The sequence below is a fragment of the Olea europaea genome, unplaced genomic scaffold (genome assembly GCF_002742605.1).
Source record: "Olea europaea var. sylvestris unplaced genomic scaffold, O_europaea_v1 scaffold1315, whole genome shotgun sequence".
NCBI classification, from domain to species: Eukaryota; Viridiplantae; Streptophyta; class Magnoliopsida; order Lamiales; family Oleaceae; genus Olea; species Olea europaea.
In genome coordinates this window covers 192,796-212,392 of record NW_019230624.1, presented here as the reverse complement: position 1 = coordinate 212,392, position 19,597 = coordinate 192,796, and the positions used below count along the sequence as shown (strand labels likewise).

Genomic DNA, 19,597 nt, shown 5'->3' with positions numbered 1-19,597 from the left:
CCTTTTTTTTTTTTTTTCCCCCTCTTCCCCCCCCCCCCCCCTCCCCCAATAAATAGTCCTACAATTGGCCCAACATTTTTCATCAACTCTCTCGACTCCCAAGTCTTATTATTTCAAGATTCTCAACACTCTTTCTCTTAATCTCTCTTGTGCTCTCAAGTCTCAATTGATTCGTTCCAACTCTCAATTAGTCTATAAATACAACATAGTCATGTTATATAGATTCATTTTTACAATTTAATCATCTTCATCTTCAATTTCAATTCATTTTTACAATTAATCATCTTCCTATATCATCTATTAATCTATATTGTATCTTCTTAATTCACAAATTGAAATGGATCAACGCTCATTTGTTAAGGGCTTGTTCGGTGTCGGAGGCGAATCACTTGCAACGCCGCAAAGTCAATATTGGAATTAATTTTTTGATCTAAATGAAATACCAATTCCTAAAGATATTCCACATTTGGATTTGGGGCAGACCCCAGCAATAATCCAATTGATTAGGATGACATCAATGTTTTCGAAGCCTAAGAGAAACAAGAAAAGGAGGAACCCAAATTAAACATTTCCAATGCTAGAGGGAAGCAAAAGCAAAAAAACTGGCAAAGTATTGGAATCAGTTTAATTTGATTTCGATGGACCGTGTTGTCGATGGAGTCCCAGAGTCCAAAACAGTATGTAAATACTGCCAACGATTGGCATGGCAAAAAAAACATTGGTACCACCCACCTCAACCGTCACTACAAAGCGACGCGGCCAAACATGGACTTCTTCAAGCCGGTCAAACACAACTGCAATTTGGTAGTCCAAGCGTTGGTACTACAACTTCGCCTCTCACCACGTGAATGTATTCAAAGGAGAATGCTCTAACAGGAATGGTGAAACTTATTGCTAGTGCTGAGTTGCCTCTTGCAATAGCGGACAATCAATATTTCATCTCATATGTGAAAGAATATCTTCAACTGAGATACGTTAGGATAAGTCGAAACACTCTTCGTTCAGACACAATAAAGTATTTTTATCAAACAAAACAATTAATTTTGAATTTGCAAAAATATAGTGATGTTATATCTTTAGCTTCAAATATATGGGAAAGAATCAATAAAAGAGCTTATATAGCTGTAACTGCACACTACATCGACCCACTTTGGTGTATGAATAAAAAAATTATTGCTTTTAAAATTATTTAATTCCCACATAACGCTAATAATATATATAATGCGATTATGACTGTTATTAAAGAATATTGTTACGAAAGTAAAATTTGTTCTTTTACATAAGACAACACTGGTGTTAATAAAGTAGTTATCGATAAATTGTATAAGGTATTATAGCCTAATTTCGATGGTTATTTGTTTCATATTCATTGCGTGTCATATTTTAAATTTAATTTTGCAAGATGATTTGAAACAAATTAAAGATAAAATAAAAAGAATTAAGAATGCACTAATATATATCATGACCTCCCCTAATAGAAAACAAGCATTTAAGAAATTTTATGTCGAATTTAGGGTGAAGAATTTTAAAACATTTGTTAGTGACGTAGGTTATAGATGGAACTCCACTTATTGTTAAAGTCATGTGAAGGTTTTGAACATTTAATAACTGAGTTTTACAGCAATAGGCATATTAAAAATAATGACGACAATATTATGAAGGAATTCGATTGGCTTTTAGCTTTAAAAGTTCAAAGATTTTTGACAAGTTTTTATAATAGTACAAATGTTTAATCTAGAGTTTACTATCCCACTAACTGTATAGTGCTAGAACGTCCTTATATAATTGCAATGACCTTTCATAAATACAAAAATGACTGATTTTAGTGCAATTATATACTGTATGGAATTGAAGTTTAGAAAATATTGGGAAGACTTACCTATGCTATTTCCTTTAGCATGCATAATGGACCCCGATATAATTTATCGGGAACTAAATATATAATTGATTAAATTTCTAAAGTTTTAACTTTTGATACACTTATCACATATAGAAATTTAGAGCAAACTTTAAGTAAAATGTATAAATTATATGTTAAATAAATAGGTACAGATATTAGTCGAGTACTCTCTGCACTTACTCCTTCCGCTTAACTTGAAGAAGACGATGCTGAAATATATAATTTATTTCAAGGCATTAACACGTATATGTATGATTTAAATGCAGTATGCTCATCTTTAACTAGTAATACTTTGTCTGCTACATCTCCATTAGCCCAAACATCGACGGAAGTGCAAATACTTTGCCTGCTGAATTAATTAATTACTTTAATCATAATATGCCTACTAATAAAACAATTAAAAAAAGTTCCGAAGATGTTATCGAATTTTGGCGAAGATACGAACGACGATGGCCAGTAGTCTCCACAATTGCAAAAGATTTAGTAACACCTCTGGTTAGCACCATAGCTTCAAAATCTACTTTTAGCGCGGGTAAGAGAGTTTTGTCCGAGGTCACGAGCCAATTGAAAGAAGATATTTTATAAGCATTAATGTGCGTGAAGGATTGACAGGACACTCATTTCCGAATAGAAGATAAATATGCCGAAATTGTATGTCGCCAAGTAAGTGATATTTAATTATACCAATTTAATCGCAATTTGTTATTTTATAATACTGTTTTTAATTATCTTTAAAAAATTGTACATGGTACAAGTTATTCGTATACAATTTTTAACTCCGACTACTCAAAATTTAAGTAGCCGATCCCAAATCCAGATAAAGGAGGAGGGTTTATGTTTTATCTATTTTAAAAAGAAAAAGAAAAAAATCATTTTAATCAAATCTTTTTGCTCAGTGTATTTATTTTTTGTTAAAAAAGAATGACAAGCTCGCGAGCTGCTCGTCACGAGCACGAGCTGAGCTTGTGGGTAAAAGGGGGCCCATTGCCATCCCTACATAGATAGCTCTAAAATAATTACCAGGTTAATTAAATCATCATCAAGATTATTTTATTACTAAGCAAAAAGAAGAGTTATCAGCTGACTGGTGTTATCATAGCAATCTAAAAGTTTCTCTATTAGAAATATTACACATAAGAAAACAACTCATTGTTCGCACAGAAAAGTTTCTCCAACAGAAAGCTAAAAGTAAAGAAATAAGGAGCAACTGCACTGAATTTCAAGTGAAAGTACAATAATACCTGCAAGCATGGAAGAATAGCTGGTCTTCGCTGCTGTAAGAAATTAATGCACATTAACACATACCTGGAAAGATATTAAACTAATTAGCCAAAAAAGTAACATACTAACGTTGCGAATGCAAAGATAGCAGAAAATTTAATATAACTCACGCATAACTAGACAGTGTTCCTCGATAAGTTTCATTGACTCCTCGTGTTTTAGCCCAGTGTTTCACGATGAAAGCCAACTGACGCAGTCTCACATCTATATATGCATAATCCCGAAGAAGCTTTGTATTTACTACAGCCAGCACATTGTTCATGCAAATGTCACCAGAAATACCAGTGACAGGATCCATGAGCTTAACTATGGGAACCCTGGCACCTGTAAGTGCCTGTAAATAAAATATGAAATTGAATCGAAGATCAGTACAGACAGACCTCCATATACAAGAGATATAAGGAAAGAGAGGGAAGAAAACATATGATCCATAAAAACCAAAAGCAAACAGTTGGATATGCAAGTTGACTCTCATAGTTGAACAATAAAAAGAAGTTTCCAGTAGACTTTATTCACCTGTACATTCTGAAGATTGTCAGCCTGCAGTATATCAGCCAACTTTAACAAGACCTCAGACTTATCTGAATTTGCAGCCTCCATCACAAGGCAAACATCGATGTCACTTTTTGAAAAGTCAAATGAGTTGGCACATGATCCATAGAGATGCAACCGAGCCTCAGGCCACTCTTTGCTAACAAGCTTCTCCAATAATGTCAACAATTTCTTTTGCTTGGCCTTTTCTTCGTCAGCTGGGATTAACGAGTCATAGATAGCAAGGAATTCAGTATTCAGCTTGTTTATGTCATCACGACACACTGTCTGCCTTTTCGCATTCCTCATCCTCTGGTTAAGTATCCATTGTCCTCTCATATCAGATCTATAATCCTGATCATGAAAAAACAAAGATGTATAAAGAGAAGTCCATGCCTCTAGTCTCTAGTTTTGTTTCTTATATACAATTTGAATCCTCAAGAAATTCAGAAACCAGCAAACAGATTCAAAACAAACTGCTAAAAGGTTAGAAAAATCCTTTAGTTGGAGGAGCTGCAACCATGTGCTAAGCATCGAAAAGCCAGTGTGAATCAATGTTCTATATAGGGAAGGGGGGAAAAATGAAAAGAAAAGAAAAGAAAAACAGTACAACCACATTCCTAGAGAGTAATGTCAGCCCTTCTGTCACGACACAGATCTCATCACCAATACTTGTTATTCATGCTTTGTGAACACTATTCAACAAGAAATATTAGAAATCCTGTCAGAATTTTAAAAATACACTCACTAAAAGGCTAAAAGGAAAGGCCATCTGTTTTGATAACATTGAATCTCTACCTGGTCAGCATATTTTATTGTATAGTATAGAAAGAAACAACGTAGTATGCAGAAAACTTTCTTTCAGTTGGACCCTTGAAATTGATTTCTATGGTTAAAAGATTGGATTCCCTCGGAATTCTTCAGAAACCTGCTTACATAAGCCTGTCCCCATCCCATGTATCCTTGTCTAATGATAATTTGACTAGTTATGAACAGATATTTATGCATGTAAAATGGGAGACTTTTTGTTAGAAATATTCGTATCAAGTGGGTTCCCCAACAGCACTTGAATTGCAGTGCCTAATGTTTGGATTTAATGAGGAAAAATGAAAACATGACAAAAGAGAAATGTGCGTTGAATGACCAGGAAGTTCATCTCTATTTGGAATGGCCCAGGTTTTGAAATAATTTCCAGGTCAAGTGAGTATATGAAATTCAAGCCTACTTATCTACTAACAGAAATTAGAATACTCTTGAACACAAATCAATAGGAATATGATATTTGTGAGTTTCAAATTATATTTTAAGCTCAAAATGTAACTGTCAATATTAAATTTATTAACACGATCTTTTTTCCATTTTTATTTTTTCTACTGTCAGCCAGTAATACCATGAGCAAAATCTATGCACGTTCCTTCATGCCAGATACATAATAACTGGCAGTGGGCTAGTTGAATTAAATAATTCCCAATAACTCAGGAGTCACATTTATGTGCGATTACCAAAGGTCATTCAGTTGTATTCATAAAAGGAAACAACAATTCGACGGCAAAATGAGTGATGATCACTTATTCTAAATCTAGCATAACAAATGGACAAGACATGGAAGCAAAGAAATTACCTTGTCCCGATGATGTTTCTTTTTATCACTTTTCTCCAGAGATTCGTCTTCAAGTCCTAGAGAATTCACAAGTTGTTCCTCCAAATCATCAAACTCATTCTGCCCTCGGGCACCATTCCCCAATTCTTCCCCATTATCACTATCCTCACCATGAAATTTCCGCTCAGAATCCTCAATATTAGATGCCGAAATCGAATGAAGATTGCTGCCAGATGGTGGAATAGAGCAATCGAGCTTGTCATTTGATCCCTTCAAATCCAAAATACGAGCTTGTTTAACTCTAAGGATCTCAACAGTTCCATGGCTCAAACTACCCTTACCTTTATCAAGAATATTACTATTATTACTCCTTTCTTGCCCATAACTAGAGCCGTACTCAGTATTTCCCACATTATTCACACTGTTTGGAAAACCAGGTGGCGGAACCACAACCCTGTAATTCTCATGATGCCCTTGATTTCCCCTTCTATTACTATTATTACTCCTTTCTTGTCCATAACCCTTCAAGATAGACAAATTTCCTTGCAAATTCTGATTAATCTCCATTGAATTCTGATAATCGACACGAAAACCATTCAATCTTTTATTACTTCCCAGATCACCCAACAAATATGAGTTTCCATATTTACCCCTTTCACTTAAAGAGTCTTCGGGAGCAACTCCATTCAATGCAGCATCATTATCCACAATATTTCTGTTGAAAGACCCAAAGACGATATTCGGTTCTTGCCGAGGAGCTAGCTCCGGCTTCGAATTATCACCAAAAAATACTAATTTCCTTGTATCATCACCCAACGAGGTCTGTTGAAACTGATGATTATACTGATTAGAAGGGTGACTGAAACCCCCATGTGGCCCGTGAAAATTAGGGTTCAAGTTAGAATTAGGGTTTTGCCCGAAGAAACTGTGAGGCACAAAAAGCGGGCGGGAAGGCGAATTCGACCATTGGCCGTAAGCAGAATCACGACCGCTCGATGAGAACACTGGCTGCGGCTGCAAGTATGGTGGAACAGTATGCCCCACAGCCACGACCGCCGGGTCATCGGGTATGGTTTGGGGAAGTGGGTTTGGTTGGACTTGCGTAGTGTGTAGTTGCGGTTGTTTCTTGAGAAGGCGGAGAAGAAACTCGCCGTCTTTCTTCGTTGGCGCGTCACCTCCACCAGTATCCATGACGGCGAAGCGAAGTAATCCAAAATCTGAGTATTATAACTGGAAAGTATTGACCTAAACACTGATTTATTTGGGATATTTAAGGGAAGATCGGAGAAAACAGTAGTTTATGCAGCTAAAAGAAGGTAGAATGATAACTTTTGTGCAGTCAAATACGTGTAAAGAGCAAGGGGCGTGGTTTTATAGGATATTAATATCCTACTACTTTTCGGATAGGTAAAGTAATTCAAATTCGAGATATAGCTGTGTCAAAATTTCGAAGCGACGCCGTATTAATGTTAATTTAAGTAAATAACGGAAAACATCCTCAACCTTTGATTGTATATCACTTTCATCCTCGACTTTATTTCTGGACGATGTGATCCCCACTATTTAACAGAAATATAAATATAAAAAAATCCAGAAAAGCCATTATGGGTTTGACTCTAAGATTTTGAGGCAAAAGTGAAAGTTCGTATAGAAAGGACTGTAAATTAGTCAGACATGCCATGTTCGATCTAATTGCCCCGAAAGTCTTACTGACTAACTCTTTTTAGTGTTAGAGCTAATCGAATTGAGATAATTAAATGTCGAGGATTCGAACAATTGATCAATTAATCAAATATTGAGAAAGTATCTAACAACCATTCACATTATTAATACATAAGATTCAGCAGGAAAAAAAAGGAGAAAGAAAGCAATTTTGATTTGATTCTTTCTATTTACTTGGTGTTTATTTTTCTATGAATTAATTAAGAAAAGAGAAGAAGATGAAATATGTATTGAAATGAAAACCCTCAAAAATCCACAAACACAAAGAGATATGATCAAATCATGTTTTTATATTTGTTTCCTTTTGTTTATTTAAATTTTCATTTTCATTTTTTTTAATATTTTAATCAAGAAAATTAAAATGACAACATTGCCCTTTTTCAAATTGTTTTCCCTCCTTATCAAATGGGTTTGACTAACAGCCAAATTGATGAAATCCATCAATTTGGATGAATGATGCCTATATTTTAGAGCTAGGGGATCCCTTGTATGAAAATAAAAGTAAGACTATCTTCATGGTAATGATGAATTATTATTTTAAGTTGTTACTATGAACATCTAGGTTGTTCAAAAAAAATACAATGTTGTTTGTCACATCATCAAAATCGTTAAATTACAGGCAAAATGAAATAGAACAATCGATGTTTGTTTCCCATTTATCACTCTGTTTAATTTTTCGTTTATCATGCTATTAAAATAGTTAATTTTCAAATAGAAGCAGAGACTTACGATTGAAAAGTATATTTGAAAGTTAAGTAATTACTTGAAGACAAAAAATATTATAGTTTATTGGATGTTGGGAAATATTTTTTAAAGTATAGTGGCCTTTTACCAATATAGATGATCATCTTAAATTGATTATTTTAAGCAACTTTTTTAATTCTAAATATTTTTTTGATACATGCCTTTTATTTTTCGAAGTGTAAAAAGTTATTAAGAAGTGGGACGGGTTAGATAATCTAATATTTTAAGAAGCGTGTTTAAGTACTTTTAAATATGTATAAACATGTTTTTAAATTTTTAAGTAAAAGATATTAGTGTTGGAAGCGGGAGGAGGGGAGATTTGGCCCTTATTTGGTGTCCATTAAATTAAAATTTATTTTTCTCTTTATTTTTTATCAATCGCACATTCTCTAATAAACTAATATTACACGTAAAGCTAAAAAAAAAATCTTTCATTTTTAATCGCACATTCTTTAAAAAATTACTATTCCTTTCATTATAATTTGAAGTAATGGAGCCAAAATAGGGGTTTAGATTTTCACTTGCGAAGGCCGGAGGATGGAGGATTTAGATGTTTACAAGGTAAATAATCTTAAATTTACCAAATACAGAACATGGTGCATTATTTTCGAGTAACTATTATTCTGGATATGCTTAGGCATGACACTATTCTAATTCTTAAGTAGAAAGTTATCTGACTATTAAAACTTATTTTTACTGTAAATTACTTGTTTTCGAATTTAACAAGTAGACTAACTATTATTCATAGCTTGCTTATTATTAAAGGTTGAATCCCAACTTGAGGGGCCCCCATCGACCCTGCCTTGGGCCATTGTAGAGGAGGTAAATCGCAAGATGTGCCTCCCAGGAGCCAGGGTGGAGAGCACATGGATAAGCCAAGGCTATTAACCCATATGGTAACTCCCGCTTGCAACAAAGCCAATTTCACCTTGCGAGAAATCGAACTCTGCACACTGTCGCGCTGAGCCCTATCCGCCCTCCCCTTTGCCACTGGGAGATATGCCCTGGGGGCCATAGCTTGCTTATTATTAAGTCCATGTTTGGTGGAGATTAATATAAAATTTTTAGTAAATTTTGATAGAAGTTGATGAAACATATAGTTGAAAAGTTATGAATACTATAAAATTTGTGGTTAAAAATAATTATTGACTTTAGCTTGGATTAAATTCTTGATTTTAATTTCTACCAAAATGGGCTAAGTTAGCTGCAAACCAAAATTAATTATTCTTATTGTACTAATTTTGGTTATTTATTTTTTTAAGCATCAATAGTCTGAAATAATGAAGAGTCTCGTGCATCGAGTAAGGTTCTGGTATATTCAAAAGGGCATGTCTCTTAGTGTGGAAAGTGTGAATTGCATATATCTATAACTTACATGGCAGATGAGATTTCATATATTTTGACTCAAGAATCGATTATGTCAATTGAATTGGATCTATTAAACCAAACAACATATTCTTGTATTATGATCTGGTTCAACTGTCCATGTTGATCCATCCCACTCCCTTTATATAGGTGAGCCCATTAGACACACAATCCACTCTCTTGTATTTTGCATTCATTCTTGCTCGTCTAGTTGTTGACTTGATCTTTAGAATGGAAACAATCAGCAGACTTTTTCTCGATTGGTGGCCGTTGCATCTTAATGGGGTGTTCCGAGGATGCCTACATCCATGCAAAAATTGAGGTCAACATATATCATTCGACATATTGGATTTGTCTACACTTTCTTGTTCAAGTGGTAGCAAAATTTTACTTGAAAATAATGTATAATTATGTACATACTCAAATAGTGTTTATGAAATTTAAATATAAAAATCACATGCTCGTTAAAGTATACATATGTATTTCAAAATGTATTGAATTTTAGAATAGAAAATTGGACAATTTTTATTCGGACGGATTCTATATATAAAAATAAATAAATTCAATTAAGTTTCAATATTATCTTTCCAACACCTATCAACTAAATCAACTATTAAATTAATTTTTTTTGCTAATAATATGTACTATTCAAAATTATCAACAATTTTTTTTTCCTACACAAAAAGCATGAAAATAAAAAAAATATATATACACACAACAGTTTAAAATTAACGATTTTTTTTCAAAAGCATAAAAAGAACTTGATCATAATGTTCCATCATTAATATAGAAGCATTTGATCATCATTATCGCACGCATCTTGCTTATTGATCGAACCAGAATAATGAATCAGTAGGTAATTGAATCGATAAACAGGTGTTGCTTTAAGAAATATGAAAGTCGTGTTTCTTAAAACACTTTAAAATTAGTGTTATTTGTGTCATTAGTTCCTTGCTGCCCATTTGGATATCCTTGCTTAAGTAGCATCCATTTGTTGGCTATTTGGCGTGCACACGTATTGTGCTAGTTATGTCCTTTGTGAGCCGTTAGATTCAACCAAGGGTTGAGATTTTGTCTTGGAATCCAAAGTGTCTCATTAGTAATATAAGTCATGAGACCTTTGGGATTATTCTAGATGTTTTGTTTTTTCTCTCTCTTTAGCTCTTTCTTCGTTTTCAAGCTGAAAATTTTCCCTTTCCAGTCTTTGAGTATTTTGTAATTGATCCAAATGGAGTGTGTTGTGTTTATATATGATTAGGCCTGAAAGAGTGGCTGATTTGTATAGATTAAATCCATATAGTTTTAATTGGTTTATCTTAGGTTAGTTTTTAGTTTTACGAGATCTATTCGATCCGACGCTAAAACTTGGTTTGAGTGGTTCTTCAAGTAATCTTGATCTCTTGGAAGGTAGTTTACGCACTAGTGGAATGGGCTATCCTTGAGCCCCCCAGATTAGGCTTATTGGCTGAACTGGGTCAACATTTCTTAATGTTCTTGTGTTCATCTTTACAGTTTCCACTGTGTGTGATGTTTTATATTTTGATTTAATACTCGAATCAATCGTAAATTCCCAACAAAACTGGCATCAAAGCTTCTAAGGTCCCTTTTTTTGTTTCTTTTTACGAAATTTTCTTCCGTAGGGCACACTGGTTCTTCGTATTTGTACAAATCTGCAACGATCTACACAAATAGTCTATTTTTGGTATCTTTTTTTTAAACCGCGATAAATCTGGGCAATAGCCCATTCGCTGATCTGTTTGTGTTTTAGTAAGGAAAGAGGCTTAACTAAAGGCTCTGACCGTTGGCTTGATTTAAGGCATTATATTGATAATACTATTTTAACAGTATTGATAAGATCTTTCCGAATCACCCTTTACAAATTTGGTTTGATGTCTTTTTGTATACGATATATACATGTTATGATATATGTAACTCTGAAAATTTTGTAAATTGGTGATATACATATATATATGTGTTACAATCTTGCAATTACTATCTAAGCTTTATATCGTACCCTGATATATTTGACTGAAGGTTTTTTGGTATATCTAATTGAACTGATATATGTAAATATATGTTGTCAAATTTTTTCTTGCTCTGCTTCAATTTCTAGATAATTTGACTTTGGTTTCTTTAAATTGATTATCCCCAGATCTTTTAGAAAACTTTTTTTGCAATGTCCATGAGTACAAGCCACCCTTTTACAGAATCCGTTGAAGTGTCACAATTCGATGGAAAGAGAGACTATTCTATATGGAAACAAAAAATGATGGTCATTTTAGTCCAACAAAGGGTTGCAAAGGACCTTGATGATCCTAAAACATTCCATGATGAGTTAAAAGCAAAACCAGCTAAAATTGAAGAGATGAATAAAATTGCCTACAGTTTTATAACTCTGCATTTATTTGATAACATTGTTAAACAAGTTAATGATGCCAAAACTGCAAAAACTTTGTGGACTACTTTAGATGCTTTATTTTTAACAAATACTCTTACTAACAAGATATATCTGTTAGAAAAACTCTTTATTTTTAAAATGGGCCCAGGAAAGGATTAGGAAGTGTATTTGAGTGACTTTAGCATAACTGTTATACTATTGAATTCATTACTTGAATCCTATAAAGATGTCAAAAATGCTATAAAGTATGTTATAGATACAGTTACACAAGCAATTCTAATAAATGCATTGAGGTCAAGAAAGTTAGATGTAAAGAGAGAAAATAGAACCAACTCAAGAGAAGAAAGCCTATTTGTAAAAAGAAGAACTGAAAAGAAAGAATTTAACTTCCAAAACAAGCAGGGAAGGGAGAGATCTAAAGCTAGATATAAATCTAAAGATAGAAGTAATAAGAAATGTTACAACCGTGGGAAGTTGGGAAACTTCAAGAGAGATTGTTTTGATTGGGAAAAAAAACAAAATGATCTAAATAATATTGCCACAGTATCTAAATTAGATAGTCTATGTGTACTAATTGTGTCAAATGAAGAGTCTAATAAAACTGGATTCTAGATACTAGATGCACCTTTTATATGTGACCTGAAAGGTCATGATTTTATAATTATAAGGAAATAGAACTAGGAAAGGTGTATAGGAGAGATAATAATTCTCAGGCCATGATTGGAACTGGTGACATATGATGGCAATGTCAGGCCAATCTAGAATGTGAGATATGTCTCAAATCTGAAAATGAACCTTATTTCACTAGGGATCCTTGAAGATAAGGGATATACCTTCAAATCTGACAATAAAACTCTGAAAATTATGAAGGGCTCCTTGATTGTAATGAAATGATCTAAACGAAATGGTATATACTATTTAGAAGACAAAACAGTTACAACACCTTATTCAAGTCTACTGACTGTAAATGAAAATAAATATGGATTTCGGCATAACAAAATGGGTCATATTGGGAATAAAAGGTTAAAATCTTTACGTAATCAAAAATTACTTGGAAAAGATTATATTGACACTGTAGACTTTTGTGAGACTTGTGTGTTGGATAAGTCCCACAAGGAGAGTTTTAAGTTCAGCTCACATAGAACCAATAGACCTTTAGACATAGAACCAATAGACCCTTTCAAAAGTTTAGAACTTAGCTCAAATTTGTTGAAAATCAATTATAGAAAAATTTGAAAACACTAGGAACTGATAATGGGCTTGAGTTTTGTAATGTTGAATTTGACAATTTTCTGTAAACAAAAAGGGATAATGAGACATATGACTATAAAACACACACCCTAACAGAAAGAGGCTGTTGAAAGGATGAATAGGACCACAATGAATAAAGTTAGATACATGCTTATCAGCTCTGACTTGGCCAAAGGGTTTTGGGCTGACAATGAGCCTACTTGATTAATAAGTCGTCCTCTAGCAGTATAGGCTTCAAAACACCACATGAATTGTGGACATGAGAGCTTTCAAACTTAACCTGCATAAGACTTTTTGGATGTGTTGCATATGCACATCAGTCTGAAGGAAAGTTTGAACATAGGGCCATCAAATGTGAGATGCTAGGCTACCTAGAAGGTGTAAAAGGATATGGGTTATGGGTTTTAGGTGTCCCAGGCATTAAGATCATTAATAGTAGAAATGTACTCTTTAATGAATTTGAAATACGATATCTAAAACAAGATATTAATAAATCTAATAGATATGAAAATGATAGGATAGCTCATAGTGACATGAAGTTAGCCAAATTTGACTTACCTCAACTTGAATATGAGAATGATAATCCTATACATCAGCACACTGAACTTGTTCTTGAACCTGTTGAAGTAAATGAACCTCAAATTGAAACTGAACTTGCAAAACTTGAACATACCAATATTCAAGATTATCAACTTACTAGGAATAGGGAAAGAAGACAAATTGACTAAATCCTAGGTATGCATTGTTAAATTTGACTGACTTTGCCTTAGTCTCAAGAAAAGCTCTTGAACAAACTAAACCTACCTCTTATGAAGAAGCAGTTGAAAAAATTCTAAAAATTGGATAAAGGCAATTCAGGAGGAAAACTTGTCAAAAAACCTAAAGATCATAGGATAGTTCAATGTAAAAGGGTTTACAAATTTAAAAAGGGTAATATCCCTACGATCCTATTAGATTTAAGGCAAGACTAGTGGAAAGGGGTATACTAAAAAAGAAGGTGTTGATTACAATAATATATTCTCATTCGTAATCAAGTATAAGACCATCAGGTTGGTTCTAGCACTTGTCCAGTTCAATTGAGAACTTGAACAACTTGATGTTAAAATTGCATTTTTACATGGAGGTTAGAAGAAGATATCTTCATGAGTCAGCCTCAAGGCTTTGAAACAAAAAATAAGACTGATTATGTATACAATCTGGAAAAATCATTGTATGGACTGAAACAAAGCCCTATAGAATGGTATAAAAGGTTTGATACATATGTGTTGAAGATAGGTTTTAAAAGTAGTAATTTTGATGCTTGTCTATACTAAAACAACATAAATAGTGAGTGAAAAGTCTACCTACTTTGTATGTAGATGATATGCATTTAGCTAGCCCTAACAAGTCTTAGATCACAAGATTAAAAAATCTTTTAAAATCAAAATTTGATATGAAAGATTTCTGAAGTGCCAGAAAAATTCTAGGTGTTGTTATAAAGAGAAATATACCTGAATATAAGTTAATTATTACACAAGAGGGATATTTAAACAAGGTGGTAACCAAGTTTGGGATGAAGGAAAGTAAGGCTGTTAATGTGTCCCTTACAACTCATATGAACCTTTCTAAATCTCATTCTCCTAAATTTGAAGAAGAATTAAAGAAAATGGAAAAGATACCCTATGCAAATACAATAACTTTATCATGATTTCTATAATAACAACCAGACCTGATCTTGCTTATGTAATTAGTTTTTTAAGTAGATTTATGTCCAACCCTGGTGAGCCTTATTGGGCTGGATTGAAAATGATTGATAAGATATATAGTTGGGACATTAAATTTGGGACTAATATATAAGAAAAGATCTGAAAACTTAACCCTAAAGGATTATATAGATGCTGACTTTGCTGGTGACAAAAATAGTAGAAAATCAACTACAAACTACTTTTTTACTTTTGGAGACAGTTGCATAACTTGGAAATCTCAATTGCAACTTTTAGTTACATTATCCAGCACTGAAACTAAATATGTAGTCATAGCTGAAACTGTAAAAGAATATATTTGGTTAAAAGGGATTTTAAAGGAATTAAACTTCATGAATGAGACTCCTACTATTTCACTGATAGTTAGAGTGCTCTCTTACTTGGTAAAAATCCTGTCTATCATGAAAGATTGAAACATATTGATGTGAAGTATCATTTTGTTAGAGAAAAATTGTGTCAAGGGAAAATTAATTTGGTTAAGATTTATACTGATAAAAATCTCTTAGATATGGGGACCAAAGTTGTGCTTGTAAGTAAGTTTAAAATGTGTTTATCCTTACTTCATATTGACACAAGTTAATTTTCTTTTGCAAGTCCTCGAGCAATGATGATGGACAGTACTTCAATGTACATAATCAGCAACCAAAGAATGAGTGTTATTGAGAACTAAGGTGAAGGCTATGAAAGTCATGTTTCTCAAAACATTTTAAAATGAGTGCTATTTGTGTCATTTGTTCTTTGCTACTCATTTGTATATCCTTGCTTTAAGTGGCATCCATTTGTTGACGATTTGGCGTGCATACGGATTGTGCTAGTTGAGGTCCTTTGTGAGCCATTAGATTCAACCAAGGGCTGAGATTTTTTCTTGGAATCCAAAGTGTCCCATTAGTGATCTAAGTCATGAGACTTTTGGGATTATTCTAGACGTTTTGGTTTCTCTCTCTGGCTTCTCCTTCGCTTTTAGACTGAAAATTTTCCCCTTCTGATCTTCAAGTGTTTTGTAATTGATCCAAATAGAGTGTGCTGTGTTTATGTACGATTAGGCCTGAAAAGAGTGGCTGATTTGTATATATTAACTCCATATAGTTTTGGTTGGTTTATTTTGGGTCACTTCATTGGTTATTATGAGATCTCTTCGATTTGTGACTAAAACATGATCTGAGTGGTTCTTCATGTAGCTCTTGCGGAATCTAGTTTATGCACTGGTGGAACGGGTTGTCCTCGAGCCACATAGATTAGGCTATTAGTTGAACCGGGTCAACATTTCTTTGTGTTTTGTTGATCTTTACAATTTTCATTGTGTGAGTGATGTTTTATGTTTTGATTTAAAACTCGAAGAAACCATAAATTCCAAACAAAAAAGATGCTAAGTGTACATTAGTTTCTTTCACAGATTTTTGACAAATGCTGCTACGGCAACATCTATGTGGTTCATTATTTATTTATTGATATTTTCAATCATAAATTGCCAAGTACCACCTATATGAATTCTGTGAACTAGCCTTTGTAAGTGTAGCAAGGTCCATTACTATATTTGTCAAGTAGTTGTCAAGTCAAAAACTAAGCCCTGTTTGATGGTCATTATAAACAGGAAATTGGGGGATATGATGTTTTAGATAATATTTTGTCAATAATGTGTGGTTAAAAAATAAAAAAATTTTGAATTTACGTGCAACGTATATTATTGTGTAAATGTGCAGTTAAAAATAACTATGATAAATAAAGAGATTTGAAACAATGATTATTAAACAAGGACTAAAACAAAACACGTAGTTTCTTTATTTTGTCTTCTTTGAAAAAGATAGATATAATCTACGTATAAAATTTAAGTAGATCACAATTTTAAAATTCGTTTATTAAATGGATAAAATTCGTTTATTAAATGAAATATTTTAATTTCCCATTTTTTTCTCGTTACTTTTAAAAAAAATCATAATTTTTTTGTTATTTTTTTAAAGAAAAATATATACTTAAAATGTTTTTAAAATTTTATAATTGATTTTGCAGTTGGATTAATCGTTCCAAATTGAATAACTACGCATTTGACTTCGTGAGTAGAATTTTATTGATATTAGATTTGTTCGCACTCTTATTGGATTCAAAGTGAATCACATCATTTCGAATGCTCATGTGGTTAAAAGAGAGCGGATTAAGGTCCGTGGCATGTTCAAATAAATTTCGCACGCATATGAAATCTTTGACAAGTAATGATTGTGATGAGTTAATGTATCGTTGTACGAGGAATAAATTTCAATTTAAGAGTAATAATTTTCTATCGAATTCGAATAAACAAAGAGATGATTGTATGATTATTCTAGAAAATATGTAAAAACTTTGTTCGAATCAAATTATGAATGATAGTATTGAATATTCAAATTCGTCTATTACTATTTATTTCAGTTCTCAACTATATAATTTATTTTCATTCATGCATTCTTTGACAATCGATAAGGTTATCATATCTAATTTTCTTTTTCAAGATAAAATCACTACTCGATTTTATTTCTAATACGAATTCGAATGAGGAGAACACATTAAATTACATGATACCGATATGATTATACAAGTGATATTGTAATTCCTAACATCTATTATTCGTGTGTTAATCTTGTCACATTTTTTTAAACATATTGGGAACTTTTCAATATTACGAAAAGCAACTAATTATTTAATTGATGGCCAAGCAATTAAATAATGTAATGAGAATGCAAAATTAATCACAGTTCATTTCCCCTCTATTTTGGAGGAGGAAGCATTGCCCATGAATAGACATTCTCCATCACTAGCGGGAGTGAATGAAGAAAATGCACCTCTCGTGCAGCAAATATGCTTGGTAGCTCCAGAATCTACCCATCAGTCTGTCATGTTGCTTACTAGATTCACTTCTGTCACCATAGCAGAGAAATTCCCATCCTCTACCACATGTGCCGATGCTTCACAGCTTTTCCTTTCCTATTTTTGCAATCCTTTGCAACGTGACCTGGTTTACCACAAACAAAACAATCACCAACAATTAAATTGGGGCTTAGACCGATTGTTCTTTCCTACAAATTGTTTTCCCTTATTTCTGCCTTTAAAATTTTGACCCCTTGTAAAATTTCCAATTGGTTTCTTAGTCCCAGAATTTCCTTCAATAAGATTAGCCTTGGTATCAAAGTCTGGCCTTTCCTTACGTTCTGCCATTCTATTGTCCTCCTAGATTCTAATCCTGATAATCAGATCCTCTAAGGACATTTCTTTTCTCTTATGCTTCAAACTATTTTTATACTCTTTCAAAGAAGGTGGCAATTTTTCAATTATAGCCCTCACAGATTTTATATCCTTCAGCAATAATTTCGTGAATTATAATATGCAATTCTTCAACTTGACTAACCACAGTTCAGACATCATTCATTTTAAAATCTAAAAACTTTCCCACAACAAATTTCTTGGTTCCAGCATCTTCTGTATCATATCTCAAAACTTATGAATTCCATAACTCTTTTGCAGATTTACACCTGTAGCAAACATCATACAAATCTAAAGTCAAGCAATTCAGAATATAATTTCTACACATATAATCCTTATGTTCAATCCTCGGTTTCCTTATCAGTAGGATTATCAGCAATTGTAAAATCGGGTTTATCTGATTCAATAACATCAACGACTTTAAGTGTTGTCAAATAAAATCGTAGTTTCATTTGCCATCTCTTAAAATTCTTTCCATCAAACAACTCAGACTTTTCAGAATACTTAGGAACAGATATATCTACGGCAGACATGGCAACTAATTATAAAGAGAATTTCACTTTAGATTGTTGGAAAAAATAATTAGTTGCAGTAGTGATCAGAACAATATAATGTAGAAATATAAAACTTATCGTCCGATCGAGTCTCGTGACAGCACGATGTTCTAAAGTGAAAATGCCCGTCAATAATTGCTGCGACCTCCGTGGACAATCACTCCCAGGATACAACGATCGTAAACCACTTGTGCAGCAATCACGAATGGTTTTTCTAGAACTCTCAATTGTACTCCAGAATAGATATAAAAACCCGAATATAAGAAATTCACAATATGAAAAGAGTGATTGATGCAAGATAATTTTTCTATTTGCTTTGTGTGTGTCTTTTCCCAAAACGAGATATGGGTTTATATAGGCAAGGTGATAGTAACAGTTTTCACCATGTTAATGCAGAGTTTTAATGACTGAGTAGTGGGTGTTTTAATGGTAGTTAGTGGGTTGTTACAAAAACAAACAGTCATAAAATATTGGCTAGTTTTACCCATTAAATAATAAAGAAAAAAATATTTATTTTAGTCAAGGAAGCCCAAAGAGCCCAAAGCCCCAATCAAGACATTTTAATATTTGCGTGGGGAGTGATTCAAACCCCTAACGTCCCACACAAATGTCATATTTCCCACCACTTTAACACTTTATCTAATTTGATTATTTCTTTCACATTTTATATTTATACCATAAATATATAACAATAGCCACCTCAAATCCTTGTTGTTTAGCCAACTCAGATCACTACGCACTACCAACCAATCGATATTCAACCCTCACCAACGCCATCATTGAAAACCAGTTTACCTCCCACAAACTTAGCTACTGCATGCAACCCAAATCAGTAGATGCAGGCACGACGCAGATCGAAAACTTGTACGAGGTATCGCTCGCTGTGAGATTGATGACGCTGGAGAACACATTAATCATTGATCTGTAGCGCTGGAGAAGAAAAATGAAGATTGGAAAAAAAAAAAAAAAAAGATGGGTTGTACGCTCTTCCATAACATTAGCCAGATGGGTGGCACCCCACGCGGGTATATCATGAGCCCATTGGCCGATGGCGCTCCGATGGTATTGTGTGATAGAGAGATTATGGAGAGGGGAAAGTGATATAAAAAAAGAGAATGAAATGGGAAAAGTGAATAGGGATTGAGAAATTTGATGGGAGTAGAACGAAGTAGGATGGGGTATATAAATTAATTTAATTTTATAATATTATTATTAATTGAATATTACCTGATTTTTGATTAAATAAACCTTACACTTGTTTTTTGAATTGTGATATTTAAA

General features: G+C 33.2%; 1 protein-coding gene across 2 annotated transcripts in view; it reads right to left on the bottom strand.

The window, feature by feature from the left end:
* LOC111374943 (UTP:RNA uridylyltransferase 1) overlaps positions 1 to 6,690 on the bottom strand; it is an 8,532-nt gene extending 1,842 nt beyond the window's left edge. Inside the window, exons 1-4 of one of the 2 annotated variants that reach the window (XM_022997707.1) lie at positions 5,334 to 6,690; positions 3,698 to 4,066; positions 3,292 to 3,515; positions 3,142 to 3,205 (exon numbers count right to left, since the gene is read on the bottom strand). In XM_022997707.1, coding sequence (XP_022853475.1) covers positions 3,142 to 3,205; positions 3,292 to 3,515; positions 3,698 to 4,066; positions 5,334 to 6,503 — 1,827 coding nt within the window. In that variant the 5' untranslated portion in view covers positions 6,504 to 6,690. The remainder of the gene's footprint in view (positions 1 to 3,141; positions 3,206 to 3,291; positions 3,516 to 3,697; positions 4,067 to 5,333) is intronic. The other variant, XM_022997706.1, reaches the window with a different exon arrangement.
* Positions 6,691 to 19,597: the final 12,907 nt, after the last annotated feature.